The sequence below is a fragment of the Neoarius graeffei genome, chromosome 19, assembly GCF_027579695.1.
Source record: "Neoarius graeffei isolate fNeoGra1 chromosome 19, fNeoGra1.pri, whole genome shotgun sequence".
NCBI lineage: Eukaryota > Metazoa > Chordata > Actinopteri > Siluriformes > Ariidae > Neoarius > Neoarius graeffei.
This window is the reverse complement of record NC_083587.1, coordinates 55,310,289-55,324,976: the sequence shown is the minus strand read 5'-3', so window position 1 is coordinate 55,324,976 and position 14,688 is coordinate 55,310,289. Positions and strand designations below refer to the sequence as shown.

General features: G+C 44.8%; 1 protein-coding gene across 1 annotated transcript in view; it reads left to right on the top strand.

The window, feature by feature from the left end:
- Window positions 1-1,478: 1,478 nt before the first annotated feature.
- Window positions 1,479-14,688, top strand: part of LOC132867419 (mannosyl-oligosaccharide 1,2-alpha-mannosidase IA) — a 614,171-nt gene continuing 600,961 nt past the window's right edge. The window contains exon 1 of the mRNA XM_060900322.1: window positions 1,479-2,741. Coding sequence (XP_060756305.1) covers window positions 2,196-2,741 — 546 coding nt within the window. The 5' untranslated portion in view covers window positions 1,479-2,195. The remainder of the gene's footprint in view (window positions 2,742-14,688) is intronic.

The window sequence follows — 14,688 nt, the reverse complement described above, 5'->3', positions numbered from 1 at the left end:
GCCAGGTCATCACAGGGCTGACACATAGACACAGACAACCATTCACACTCACATTCACACCTACGGTCAATTTAGAGTCACCAGTTAACCTAACCTGCATGTCTTTGGACTGTGGGGGAAACCAGAGCACCCGGAGGAAACCCACGCGGACACGGGGAGAACATGCAAACTCCACACAGAAAGGCCCTCGCCGGCCACGGGGCTCGAACCCGGACCTTCTTGCTGTGAGGCGACAGCGCTAACCACTACACCACCGTGCCGCCACGCTAAATATTCAACTGGATAAAAAAATAAAGAATACCATTAAAACGTCTCTGTAAAAAGTGCATTGTTAATTGTGTTAAACGTCGATTCTGTCTTCTGTGTCTGTTTCATGCGTGCAGCTCTGAGACCAAGAACACAAAAACGAATGAGTGCGTGACTCGGGGGAGGGAACGCAGTGCAGTGGACACGTTTTTTTCATGGTAACCATCAGCGCACTTCCATGAAGCTGTTAAATGCACATTTTCGAAGCAGCGCAGTTGTAGCCTACCTTGTTGCAATGGTCGCCAGGGACGAATGGCGGACTATTTTGGACGTCAGCAAGACGACCCTATATCTGACGAGGTTAGATCACCAGACCAGACGTTAGAGTCTAACAAACTTCTCTGACTTTTTTTGTCTGATTTTTACTAACTTAGAATATTATTAGAACATCATTATCATCAGAGGGTCTACCATTGGCAATTTATAAATGTATGTTATTTACCAGCTGGGAGGTCTGTATCGTGAAATACCGTGACCGAGGTCTTGAAAGTACTGAGCGAGGCCCTCTCGGCCGAGGTCAGTATTCAAGGCCGAGGTCACGGTATTTCACCATACAGACCGACCTTAAGCTGGTAAATAATATATTTATTTTTTTCTTTACCAAATTCTAACAGAGGGCGGCACAGTGGTGTAGTGGTTAGCGCTGTCGCCTCACAGCAAGAAGGTCCTGGGTTCGAGCCCCGGGGCTGGCGAGGGCCTTTCTGTGCGGAGTTTGCATGTTCTCCCCGTGTCCGCGTGGGTTTCCAACGGGTGCTCCGGTTTCCCCCACAGTCCAAAGACATGCAGGTTAGGTTAACTGGTGACTCTAAATTGACCGTAGGTGTGAATGTGAGTGTGAATGGTTGTCTGTGTCTATGTGTCAGCCCTGTGATGACCTGGCGACTTGTCCAGGGTGTACCCCGCCTTTCGCCCGTAGTCACCTGGGATAGGCTCCAGCTTGCCTGCGACCCTGTAGAAGGATAAAGCGGCTACAGATAATGAGATGGGGGGAATGTGGGCTAAACCCCTGACCTCTGTATACTCCAGACACGCCCTTGTTTTCTGTATTTTTGTTTCTTTAATACCCCGATCCGCCACACGATGGACGCATTGGCACGCGCTTGCTCTTCTCTGTACCGTGACGCCGCTGTTCGTTCGTTTCCCCGCTCCGCCTTCAGCACCGGCGGCGGATCAAACGCGCTTTGCGGCGGACCGGGCGGGCACAAAGCCTCGCGCTTCCCGTCTCTCTGGATATTCCCGGGATTTCTACGGTTCGTTTACTGCTCAGTGTTTTGCATCAAGATCCAGATTCCCATTGTACCATCCGGACCGGAAGAAAGACGCGGCATCCTCGGATTACATATGATCGCACAACGATCCGTCTCTCTTTCACTTCTCTGCACACATCGTACCGTAGATTCTTTCTTTCCGGAAAGGGAATCAGTTCATAAACAAAAGCAAACGAGGAACAGGTTGTGATCACATCCCGCCATGCGTTTAACCCCCCCCCGACCCTGACCCGGTTTTCACTCATTAATTGATGCGGAAAACGTCATGTTGGCATTTTGGGCATCGATCCAACTCTGTCTGAGATCTGATGGAGACTAATTTACCGTTAGTGATCGGACGTTCCCGGATTTGAGCGCGCCCGGACTCGGACCGTTGTTGTGCCATGTCTGATCTTTGCCCAGCAGCGAACCGTGTGCACTTGTAGTTCCGATCCAGCCCGGTGCGTTCTTCAAGGAAAGTTCGCGGAACCGAAGCGCGATGACGCGCGCGCAGAGAGACACCGGGAAGGGCGGGAGAGCGCGCGATGAAGCTCGCGCACTCTGATAAAGCCACTACCCCAAACTTTGTCATTCATTCGCGCAGCCGAGCTGTTTGGCACAGAGCGTCCGCACAGTGCCGGAATGGCGTTCCGGAAGTTGCCCGGTGTGCCCGTGTCAGCCATGGGCCTCCGCCTGTCTCAGAAATTCGCCTTTCTGCTTTTTCTCTCCGGTTTGGTGACGCTGTGCCTCGGGGCTCTGTTTTTGCTTCCCGACTCCGTTCGCCTCAAGCGCTTCTTCCTGCCCAAAACCGAGAGCGCGAACGCAAACACAGCAGCGGCAGCGGCGGCGGCGACCCAGATCGTCGAGCGCGCGGACCAGGAGCACGAACGGAGCGCCCCGGTTTTTAAACCCGAGCCCAGCGGCAAGCTCAGAGTGAGCCGGAAGCCATCGGTGACGCGCGGCGATGCCGCCAGTGGCACCGCCGAAAGACCTCCGGGAGGAGCGCGCGAGGAGCGCAGGGCGAGAACGCAGCGCGCAGACGCGACCGAAGGAACCGCAGTAACGGGGCGCCCAAAAGGCCACGGTTATCACGCGTTCCGGAAGTGTTTGCTCAAACCTGCACTCGGGAATGACCGGGGGAAACCGTCGGATCAGCAAAGTGTCCAGAGGAGGGATAAAGTCAGAGAGGTAAGAGGGGCATGGATTGCTCCAAACTAACTGTTGCACCACTTCTTCTGGTCATCATGGACAATCAGAAGTCCAAGTCCTGGACCTGACTTGGACACCCGTGCCATTTAGATGCTCCACTGCAAGAAGGTCCTGGGTTCGAGCCTGGCGGCCAGCGACGGCCTTTCCGTTTGGAGTTTGCATGTTCTCCCCGTGGTTTCATTCCTCCGGGTCCCCACAGTCCAAAGACATACAGGTTAGGCTAATTGTGTACCAAGGTGTACCCCGCCTCTCGCCCATAGTCAGCTGGGATAGGCTCCAGCTTGCCTGCGACCCTGTAGAACAGGATAAGCAGCTACAGATGATGGATGGATGGATGGCGTCCCATTAACAATAAACACAGTTTGGAAACCACTGAAATGTTTCATCGATCTGGTCAGTGAAGTATCTCATCCTACCGCTTTCAGGCGGTCAGCGTCCGAACGTCACTGTCAGACCTTCTGTCCTGATACCTGACTGACGGTGCTGCTACAATGCAAGTTCCACCTGATATCGGTCATTAATCAGGGTCTTTTAAACAGGAAACGGTTCGGGATAAAAATAATAGCAGTAGGTCGAGATAGATGTACAGAAAGTATCCAGATGTTTTGGGAATTCAGACGAGATGCTGAGAATCAGATATTGAACACCAAAAGCCTTTATTGAAAGGTTTGGCTTTTCCTTTAAGAATAGATCACAGGATCTCATAAGAATAAGACGTACTGTACGCAGTCGCATGCTTGAATGAAGAGCACGCACACTTTTTTTTTTTTTCCTTTTCATACGGTTCTACTAAAAGCGTTTGCCGCAAGAGCCGAGGATCTGGTCATTCACAGTGGTGTTGGTTGAACCTCGTGAGATTATAGCAAAGATTTCAAAAGTGTGGTTTTGTGTAAAACCCTTTCCTGTTTATCTCTGGAGGCGCTGATAAGCGGCATATTGGTCTGCTTTCAAAGAGCGTTTTCTCATATGGGGTCTGTAGGTTGGTTGGTTTGTTTTGAGATTCTCACAGAAAGAAAAAGGACCAGGAAGACTGGTTTGTTTGACGGCACATCGTTTGATCAGGTGCACAGGTTTCATCGTGTATGGTGTCTGCACCGAGGATGCAGCGCTGAATAAATTCCCTTGACGGAGTTCAATATTTGCAGGATTAGATTTAAAGCAGGTGGCAGGTGCTTTGTAGGAGTTGCAAATAATTACCCGTTTTGCTAAAGCTATTGCAGTTATTGTCTGGCAGACCATTCATCTTCAATTGGCTAGAAAAAAAGTTGTCACAGCAAGGTCTGTAAGAAACCAATTCAGCATCTTGGCATTTAGAGTTTGTGCATAAAAAGTCTTTTATACCACTTCAGGGTTTTGAAATGAATTCAAACTGACACTTGGTGTTGAAGCTAGAAGCTAGTCGTGCTTCACCAAGGCTGATGTAAGGAAGGAAACACTTGGCCGCATGCTGTTCTAGGAAAATAATTCAAGACAGGTTGGCGTGACGAGACCCACCATGAAGCGGAGTTCCCGTTAGCGCCCTGATGTTGATTCATTTCCAATAACGGCACATCCTGATGCATTTATTTTTATTTTTTTATTTTTTACATGTACGCACAAAGTTCATTTATTAAAGAATGCCATACCGTACGTCACACGTTTTGACCAATTTACCGTATAGTCTCATTCATCTCATTATCTCTAGCCGCTTTATCCTTCTACAGGGTCGCAGGCAAGCTGGAGCCTATCCCAGCTGACTACGGGCGAAAGGCGGGGTACACCCTGGACAAGTCGCCAGGTCATCACAGGGCTGACACATAGACACAGACAACCGTTCACACTCACATTCACACCTACGGTCAATTTAGAGTCACCAGTTAACCTAACCTGCATGTCTTTGGACTGTAGGGGAAACCGGAGCACCCGGAGGAAACCCACGCGGACACGGGGAGAACATGCAAACTCCACACAGAAAGGCCCTCGCCGGCCCCGGGGCTCAAACCCAGGACCTTCTTGCTGTGAGGCGACAGTGCTAACCACTACACCACCGTGCCGCCCTACCGTATAGTTATGTTTTTAAATAATATTGGCTGGCGTGGAGTGGTATATATTGACTCGTCTTTGACTCGTTCAATATCATGCTCGCTGAATGGAATATATCTGATATACCATGAAAACAAGCCATTATTATTATTATACCTACACATTCCTTTCAGGTGTTCAACGCATCTTTCTCTTTCAAAATTCTCTCAAAATCTTCCGTATTTAACAAAGCAAACCTGGCGGCCATGTTTGTTTACAAACCGTCACAGTCGCTTGCTAGCGTGGAAGTTTTATGTCTCTGACGTGTGACATCATAAACCATATTCAGCGCTCATTCTCCATCGGGTAGAGTGACGTAATACACGTAGGATAAGTGATATGCTAACAATATTGCATGCTATCAAACTGAATGAATGAATGAATGAAACCCGGTAAAAGGGAATAGAACACGTTTTTATTCCATGGAAAAAGTGTCCTGTATGTATCGTAATTAATGTTGTGGAATGTCCATGAAACAAGTTAGTTCCTCTTATCACTTGTGTTATACGTAGCAGCCTTTTTTTTTTACTCTGGAAGTTAATAAGACAAAAAATTATTGCAGCTTGTTACTAAGAAACTGGAAAGGGAAGTCATGAAGACTTTTTCCTGTGTTGGAAAATGTAGTTGCAGCTTTATGTATGACTTAAAAAAAAAAAGCACTAACATTGGAGACTCCTTCCAGAAATGCTAAATAAAGATCTCACGGAAAATTTCACTGTCATTTACGTTCATTTGTTTGTTTATCATGATGATGTAGTGATATTACTTAAGTATTGCGATATCAATATTATATCCTCCAGGTCAAAATACACAACACGCAATACGTAACGTAAATACGCAACATCTGGTATTACCGACAGTCCAGAACAAGTACCCTTAACTTACCGAATATCCTAGAAAGAAGCTGATGCACTATTCCTTTATTTAGCTTTGTACCGTATTTTTAACTTCTAGTTGTCAACGTTGGATTTAAAAATCCTCGAGCTTGCCGACAAAGTCCCTTATGGCGATGGTCAAATCCCACACCATAGCCTAACCGCTACGTATCATGACTCCTCCGAGTACTGGGAGTCCCTCGCTGTCCTCGCTCAGGAGCCATCTCTTGAAAAGCAGTTAAATGAATACTACTACAAAAGCTACATATACAGTATACTCATTGATTCATCGTGAGTAACTGTTTTATCCTGGTCAGAGGACCTTGTCCCAGGAATGCTGGAATATGAGGCTAGTCTATATCTCATCTCATCTCATTATCTGTAGCCGCTTTATCCTGTTCTACAGGGTCGCAGGCAAGCTGGAGCCTATCCCAGCTGACTACGGGCGAAAGGCGGGGTACACCCTGGACAAGTCGCCAGGTCATCACAGGGCTGACACATAGACACAGACAACCATTCACACTCACATTCACACCTACGCTCAATTTAGAGTCACCAGTTAACCTAACCTGCATGTCTTTGGACTGTGGGGGAAACCGGAGCACCCGGAGGAAACCCACGCGGACACGGGGAGAACATGCAAACTCCACACAGAAAGGCCCTCGCCGGCCCCGGGGCTCGAACCTGGACCTTCTTGCTGTGAGGCGACAGCGCTAACCACTACACCACCGTGCCGCCAGTCTGAATAACACCGTCTGCCAAATACCCAGGAAAAGAAGATTTCTTGGCTAAGAAATATAGTGTGAAAGTGTCCATCACCTTGCTCCGTCCCTGCAGGAGCTCTCTTCTCACAATCAGTACGTCACTACAAACATTAAAAGCATGCGCCAGTGGTTTTATAGCAAGAGAACTGCCTGGTAATACCGTACATCTCACATTACGATTATCACACTCTTGTGATTGGCCGTCATTCAGCTTTTCGAAAGGATCAGTCAAGTACTTGCAAAAGTAGAGAAGAGTCATCAAGAGATGACGTGTGTGTCCCCCCCCCAGCCCCCACATGAAACCCCACTCCAGATTTTCCTAAGTTGAATTGGTTGCTGTGGAAATACGGAAAAAAAATTAAAATCGCAGAAATCCCAAAATTTCCAAAACTCCTCTAGGCAGGCTTGTAGTACTCGAGTCCAGGACTCGTGCCCTAATTTTAAGGACTTGTGACTTGACTTGGACTTGAGGACTCGGACTCGTGGAAACGAGGACTCAGATTTTTTTCTTTATTTTTTTGTAACATGCCATAATAATTTGGCATAAGATATTTACAACCCCGATTCCAAAAAAGTTGGGACAAAGTACAAATTGTAAATAAAAACGGAATGCAATAATTTACAAATCTCAGAAACTGATATTGTATTCACAATAGAACATAGACAACATATCAAATGTCGAAAGTGAGACATTTTGAAATTTCATGCCAAATATTGGTTCATTTGAAATTTTATGACAGCAACACATCTCAAAAAAGTTGGGACAGGGGCAATAAGAGGCTGGAAAAGTTAAAGGTACAAAAAATGAACAGCTGGAGGACCAAATTGCAACCAATTAGGTCAATTGGCAATAGGTCATTAACATGACTGGGTATAAAAAGAGCATCTTGGAGTGGCAGTGGCTCTCAGAAGTAAAGATGGGAAGAGGATCACCAATCCCCCTAATTCTGCGCCGACAAATAGTGGAGCAATATCAGAAAGGAGTTCGACAGTGTAAAATTGCAAAGAGTTTGAACACATCATCATCTACAGTGTATAATATCATCAAAAGATTCAGAGAATCTGGAAGAATCTCTGTGCGTAAGGGTCAAGGCCGGAAAACCAGACTGGGTGCCCGTGATCTTCAGGCCCTTAGACGGCACTGCATCACATACAGCCATGCTTCTGTATTGGAAATCACAAAATGGGCTCAGGAATATTTCCAGAGAACATTATCTGTGAACACACTTTACCGTGCCATCCGCTGTTGCCAGCTAAAACTCCATTGTTCAAAGAAGAAGCCGTATCTAAACATGACCCAGAAGCGCAGACGTCTTCTCTGGGCCAAGGCTCATTTAAAATGGACTGTGGCAAAGTGGAAAACTGTTCTGTGGTCAGACGAATCAAAATTTGAAGTTCTTTATGGAAATCAGGGACGCCGTGTCATTTGGACTAAAGAGGAGAAGGACGACCCAAGTTATCAGCGCTCAGTTCAGAAGCCTGCATCTCTGATGGTATGGGGTTGCATTAGTGCGTGTGGCATGGGCAGCTTACACATCTGGAAAGACACCATCAATGCTGAAAGGTATATCCAGGTTCTAGAGCAACATATGCTCCCATCCAGACGACGTCTCTTTCAGGGAAGACCTTGCGTTTTCCAACATGACAATGCCAAACCACATACTGCATCAATTACAGCATCATGGCTGCATAGAAGAAGGGTCCGGGTACTGAACTGGCCAGCCTGCAGTCCAGATCTTTCACCCATAGAAAACATTTGGCGCATCATAAAACGGAAGATACGACAAAAAAAGACCTAAGACAGTTGAACAACTAGAATCCTACATTAGACAAGAATGGGTTAACATTCCTATCCCTAAACTTGAGCAACTTGTCTCCTCAGTCCCCAGACGTTTACAGACTGTTGTAAAGAGAAAAGGGGATGTCTCACAGTGGTAAACATGGCCTTGTCCCAACTTTTTTGAGATGTGTTGTTGTCATGAAATTTAAAACCACCTAATTTTTCTCTTTAAATGATACATTTTCTCAGTTTAAACATTTGATGTCTCATCTATGTTCAATTCTGAATAAAATATGGAATTTTGTAACTTCCACATCATTGCATTCCGTTTTTATTTACAATTTGTACTTTGTCCCAACTTTTTTGGAATCGGGGTTGTAGAACAGGATAAAGTGGCTAGAGATGAGATGAGAATTGGATTTGACTCGGACTTGAACACTGGGGACCTGAGACTGGACTCGGACTCTAGGTTTAGTGACTCGACTACAACGCTGCGGTCACGTTTCGTGAAAAAATTCCTTAGAGCTTTTGAGTTATGCTCCGGAAACTAAAATTTTTACAGACAGACGGACAGAGCGATAGCTATATACCCCCTCCGGGGGATAATAATCAGACATCAGAAAATAACACTTGTGGTTAGTTTCGGAGCTTTTTTGTGGTTTTTGAGCTGCAGTTGTGGTCGGGATTTTGCTCAAACCTGGAAACCCCCCCCCCCCCCCCCCCCCCCCCCAAGCAAGGACTGTTCATTGAACATAAAAACTTTGTTCTTTTGTGAGGTTTTTGTCATTTCTTCTTGGTTCAAACCCTCACAGCCACCTGGGGCCTTTTTGTCTCTGGAGTTTGCAGGTTCTCCCTCTACCTTAGTTGGTTTCCTTTGGGATTCGGGAGGTGAGCATTGTTTCTTCCTCCTCCTTGTCCAGCACTGTTGCCAGGTCGGGGTCCATGTGGATCCACATGTTCTAGTAATTGAAGCATAGTTTTACTCTGGATGCCCTTCCTGCCGCAATCCTCCCATTTCTGTGCTTGGGAAGCAACCATTCACACCTATGGGCAAATTAGAGTAGCCAGTTAGCCTGACCTGCATGTCTTTGGACTGTAGGAGGAAACCGGAGCACCCAAAGGAAACCCACGCAGAAATGCCCCCGTCGGCCACTGGGCTTGAACCCAGAACCTTCTTGCTGTGAGGCGATAGTGCTAACCACTGCACCGCCATGCAAGACGAGCATTGTTTTTACATAAGATTTTCATAATCTTATGTAAATTAGGTACAGCATGAAAAGGTTTTTGCTCGCGTGAATGACTCTTTGGCCTTTATTTTCTTTTTGTCCTCCAGAAACCACTCCTTTCAGAACTTTAGTTCCAACCTGCATTTCTTTTAGTTGCCAAAAACAAGAAGAAAAGCCTTGGGTTTGTATTTGAGCTTCATGACAAAGTACATTTTAAATAAATCATGTTTATGGATTCTATGGCAGATTGTACGCAGGTTGGCTAATACTGTCACATGTAGGAACTTAAAAAGGAAAAAAAGCCCACCGCGTGACGACAGTAGATGCCCACACGCCACTGTTTGCCTTCAACACATTGTAGATAAATGTGTTTCTCAGGACTATCTATAGCCCAGAGTTGTTTCTTTCTTTATGTTTCCTTTCCTTATCGTTGTGCGAGAATCCACTTTGTCAGGCTTTCTGGACGACGTCCAAACCTCATCGTCTATTTCTGGAGCTCAGCATCAGCTCGGCTCGTCGGCTGAGGAGATCACAGGCCAGCCCTGGGCTGGAGATTGTACTAAGGGCGGGGCAGGGGGAAGAGAAAAGCTACACACACATCTGGGATTGCTTTAAGATATATAAATTGATTTGTAACAAAATAGCTCTTAAAATAACACGTGTACTAAGCATTGAGGATGAGCAGAGGGACGTCTTGATCTGGACTTCCATCACAATTTGATACTAATGGATATAACTCTACACTCGTTCCGATTTTCTCTTTTTCTCCTATTTCCTGTCTGTCCGTATACAGTGTACATTAGCCATGTGCTAATATTTGGTGATATACTGTAATATTTGACATGCACAATTCTATTACAGTGGATAAAATATCATTACCAAATTATGATCCATTCAAGAAGAGCTAGGGAGGAATCCTGAGATCAAGACCAAGGTTGGGAGTTCAAATTCCACACCTGACGGATATATGCTGTCCCCTCAAGTAAACCACTGTCTCCGGGTTTGCAGGACCGTGTGGAAGTATCACGTTGCCTCAGGCTTTCTGTGCGTCTTTGTTCCAGGTTGACTTGAGAGAGTGAGATGGAGATTTTATCTGCCTAATCACGTTGGTACAAACCTAAGGTCCGAAAACACCAGAGAGTTCTGTGAAGATGATCAGAATACTAAAGACTTTTGATCCAGACAGTGTAGTATTGGATGGCGGTGCTGTGTGGTACGATGATTACCACCTCGATGTTCTTACAGGAATGAGCACAACATGTGCAGCACTTGGTTAAAAGTACAAAAAAAAAAAGTTCATCTTGCTTGGTTACGTCAGTAAACGTCCTCATTAGAAATTTCTACTGCATACCTGTGCGTCCAGCGTAGGTGGTTTTTCTTGGAAGGATTTTCCAGAAAATCCCACAACCACCAGAAAACCACTTGGTCCTTAATCATGATGTGTCATCAGCTGTTACTATTAAACGTCAGTTAAAGTCCCTTCAACTTTTCAATAGCATGAGGAAGCAAACAGCCACTGAGTCAATACTACTGTGCAAACAGAAGCAAATCTCAAAAATAACGGGTCCTTCTTGTCCTGACGGTATCAAAACTTCCTGGAGCAAGGCAGTTACTGTACAGATCCATCGAACCTCGCTGCTGTTGTCCGAGACCTGATTCTTCTCATGCTGCTCTTTTGATGGAATATTAAGAAGAACTTTATTCATCGCACGTACACTTGTGAAATTCCTCTCTGCATTTAACCCGTTTGAAGCAGTGAACACGCACACGTGAGCAATGAGCACACACGCGTACCCAGAGCAGTGGGCAGCTATGCTTAGACCCCGAAGCCGTTTGTTTTCAGGATGATGGCTGGCTGATGAAATTATTGGCTGGCTAGCTGACTCAGCCAAAACCTTAATGGCTGCTGCAGCCACCAAAATGTTTATGGCTACAAATGGCTGATACTGGACGTCACTGTGTGGCATATATCCGGGCGAACGGATCAAACAAATGGGGGGAATAAATAGCAAATTACCACAGGTCCCCTGGTCTCTTACTTCATTGTAAATATAAATCTAGCAAGATTGTAGTTCAATGCTAATAATAAGCTAATCTGGATTGTTCGAGGAAGGCATCTAGCTATCTACTCTCACTAGCAATGACCAGTGAAGGACTGGCAGCTATCTTACTATGATGAAAGTAGAGTGGTGGAGTACTTTTTTTTTTTATCAATCTCGAAGTATGTGAAACAAACAAAAAAAAAATACCTTTTCACTTTCCCTCAGCAGCGGCAAAGAATGCAGCCATCTCGTCGATATCGGAGTCGATTGATGCTCTGGGTGGGTTCCCGGGTTCCCCAGTGTATCGTGGTAACGGTGTGAGGGGCGGGAAGCCAGACAGGTAGTCACAACGGCAAGCTTGTGGTGGCTCTCTGTGCTGTGATATCAGTTCTAAATCTCTACAGTGTATGCCTATATGTCTCTATTGTGTTACTACTAGTGTGTACAGTTGATCATGTTTGTGTCACTTTTCTTGTAGCTCATGATGTGGATAAACCCATTATTTGATGTACACAATTCTTAGTGGCTCAGCCAAATTTTATTAGATAGCGGCTCAAATTGGCTTACAAAATTATTGGCTGGCGGCGGCTCAAATTCTAAATGGCGGTTTTAGCGGCGCCTGGCGGCGGCTTCGGGGTCTAGCTATGCTAACAGTGCCCAGGGAGCAGTTGGGGGTTAGGTGCCTCACTCAGGGGCAACTCAGCCCATGGCCGCCCCACGTTAACCTAATCATACGGCCCATTCTATAATTGCAGGTACATTTTCAAGTGTTCACTCTATTAGTCATCGTCAAGTCTGTTATCGTTAAACTGGGCAATCCATTCGCAGAACTGATGATAACGGAGTTGATGTTTTCCAACCATTTTGTGTTTTAACTCCACATGCTAACCTCAAACTAGCTACCACATGGCATGTATAAAAACAGAATTTTATGGGTTTTAATCATATCTCTTTTTTTTTTTAAACGAGTGAGAGGTTCACGCCAATATCACAATAACAGATTTGACGAATAATTAATCTACTCTTGGTGTATCCTCAACATTTTGTTCAAATTAATGAGAAAAGAAACAGAACGTACCAAACTGCCTGTCTGAAGTGTCCCACCAGAGGAAGTGACGTCTCTCGGTGCAGGTATCATGCGTATTATTAAAAGTCTTTGTGGATTTTATGCTGTTTTATAACAGAGTTGACGAGAACGTTGGGACGGATATATAAAATATAAAAATTTTTTTAAATCACTGAAATTTCACATAATGCAGAAAATAGACTTTCGATGCAATTGATTTTAGAACAGTTAATAGAATAAACCCCCCCAAAAAACAGATTGTTAAACTGAATCACTTCGTGTTTATTCGAGTCGAATGGATGAATCAGGAGTCGAAGACAGCCAGTAATGTGGGGGGAGGGGTGGGAGTCATTTAGTTAACGTTTTATGGATAAATTGGGTCTAAAATGTACATCAAGCATCGCTATTGGTGACAGTTTGTCATAATTTTCAGTATTGTTCAAAACTGATTCAATAAAGATTTCTTTTGTGGAAAAGAACAAAAGGTTTATCTCAGAGATGCGAAATGTACCCCGAATTCTGGAATGACCCATGTCGCAAAAAATAATCATATCACCATACCTGATGATGACATTCACAAAACCCTTCAGATGTCAAAAAAAGAAAGATTGACGAATTTCTTCCAATACTTTGACATCTTCACTTTACGAAAATAACAAAATATATTTTACGACATGGGAATGTTGTTTTTATTGCGGCTATTGCGTTAATTTGACTTGTCACGTTAGTACTGTTAGCCAGTCTGCCCAGAGTTCGAATTACCCCACCATAATTGGGGGGTACCATCATGGTCCACTATCATATCAATCCCCCCCCCCCCCCCCCCCCCATCCCGTTCCGTCTCGTCTATGGAAGTCGGTGTCAGTAACTCAACACAATAACTCTGAACAATAATTTTTAATGTCATTAAGAAGCATGACAAACCATACAGTACTACCACAGAAGAAAAACAGCAGTGCAACCTGATAACCTTCTTTGTCAGAACAAACTGGGTATCAACACTACAAATGAGTCACATACAGTACATACACACATGCAGAACAGTCCTGCTGAACGTCTTGCTCTCTTTCGTCCTGCTGTGCCTCTCCTGTCTGCTGGGAACCCATTTTCTTTATTCACATGAACAGTGTATAAAACCTAACTGCACCTACACTTGTACTGTAATTGTCTGTAGATCTTAGTGCTAATATTTACTCCTTACTCTTTTAGCACCAAAAAAAATGCCTGATGTCTGGCCCTTTTCTTTTCCTCATGTTTGGCCTACTGTCTCTGTGAATAAACTCAAACAGGGTACTCGGATGAAACTATGAATATCTTAAAAATAATACAAAAGGAATGTAAGTAAAAACAATAGAAAACATCCATGCACTAGGCTATTTTGCCTAGGCTCGCCTACTACCTGGCTCTTTTTATGTTGCCCCCAGTCCCCAGAGGTTCTGATTGTAATTTTACATAGGCTTAGCTCGGCCTACACCAGAACTTCTTGTGCCTAATCACACACACAGGATGGGCCTATGCGCCAAATGAATTTCAGAAGGGCACAATTTATTCATGATAAAATGAGAATGGAAACATATGGAGTTCTTCTCCTTTGAAATGAGAATCGTTTCTATACCACACTGTAATAAGCTTGATTTAAATAGAGACTTAGCTTATCTTGCTAACTAACGTTGGTAACTAACGTTAACGTCCGTCCACTGTAGCCTACTGGCCTCAGTGGGTAAGTAATTCAACGTATAAAGATGTGACATGAGCTGAAAGAACAAATCACTTTAATAAATGAAAGTTGTAAAATAACACATTTTCAACAGGCTAAAAGTTGGTTAGCAACTAACATTACCAATGCACGTCTTCTGCTGCAAACCACATGACTGTATAAATTGCTGCAAACCCATGGACTGTATCTGATGAATCAACTGAATACGGTGTGGACTAGAAACTATTGCTTCTAGCACAGGGCTTTTCAAAGTGTGGGGCGCGTCTCCCCTAGGGGGCGCCAGAGTTCTTCGGGGGTGGGGGCAACGTGAGGAAAAATAAACCAGAATAAGTTACTATTGCAGACATTTAGTGAACTTCAGCTAGCCTTTTCCAGAGAAGAAATGGATTGATTTT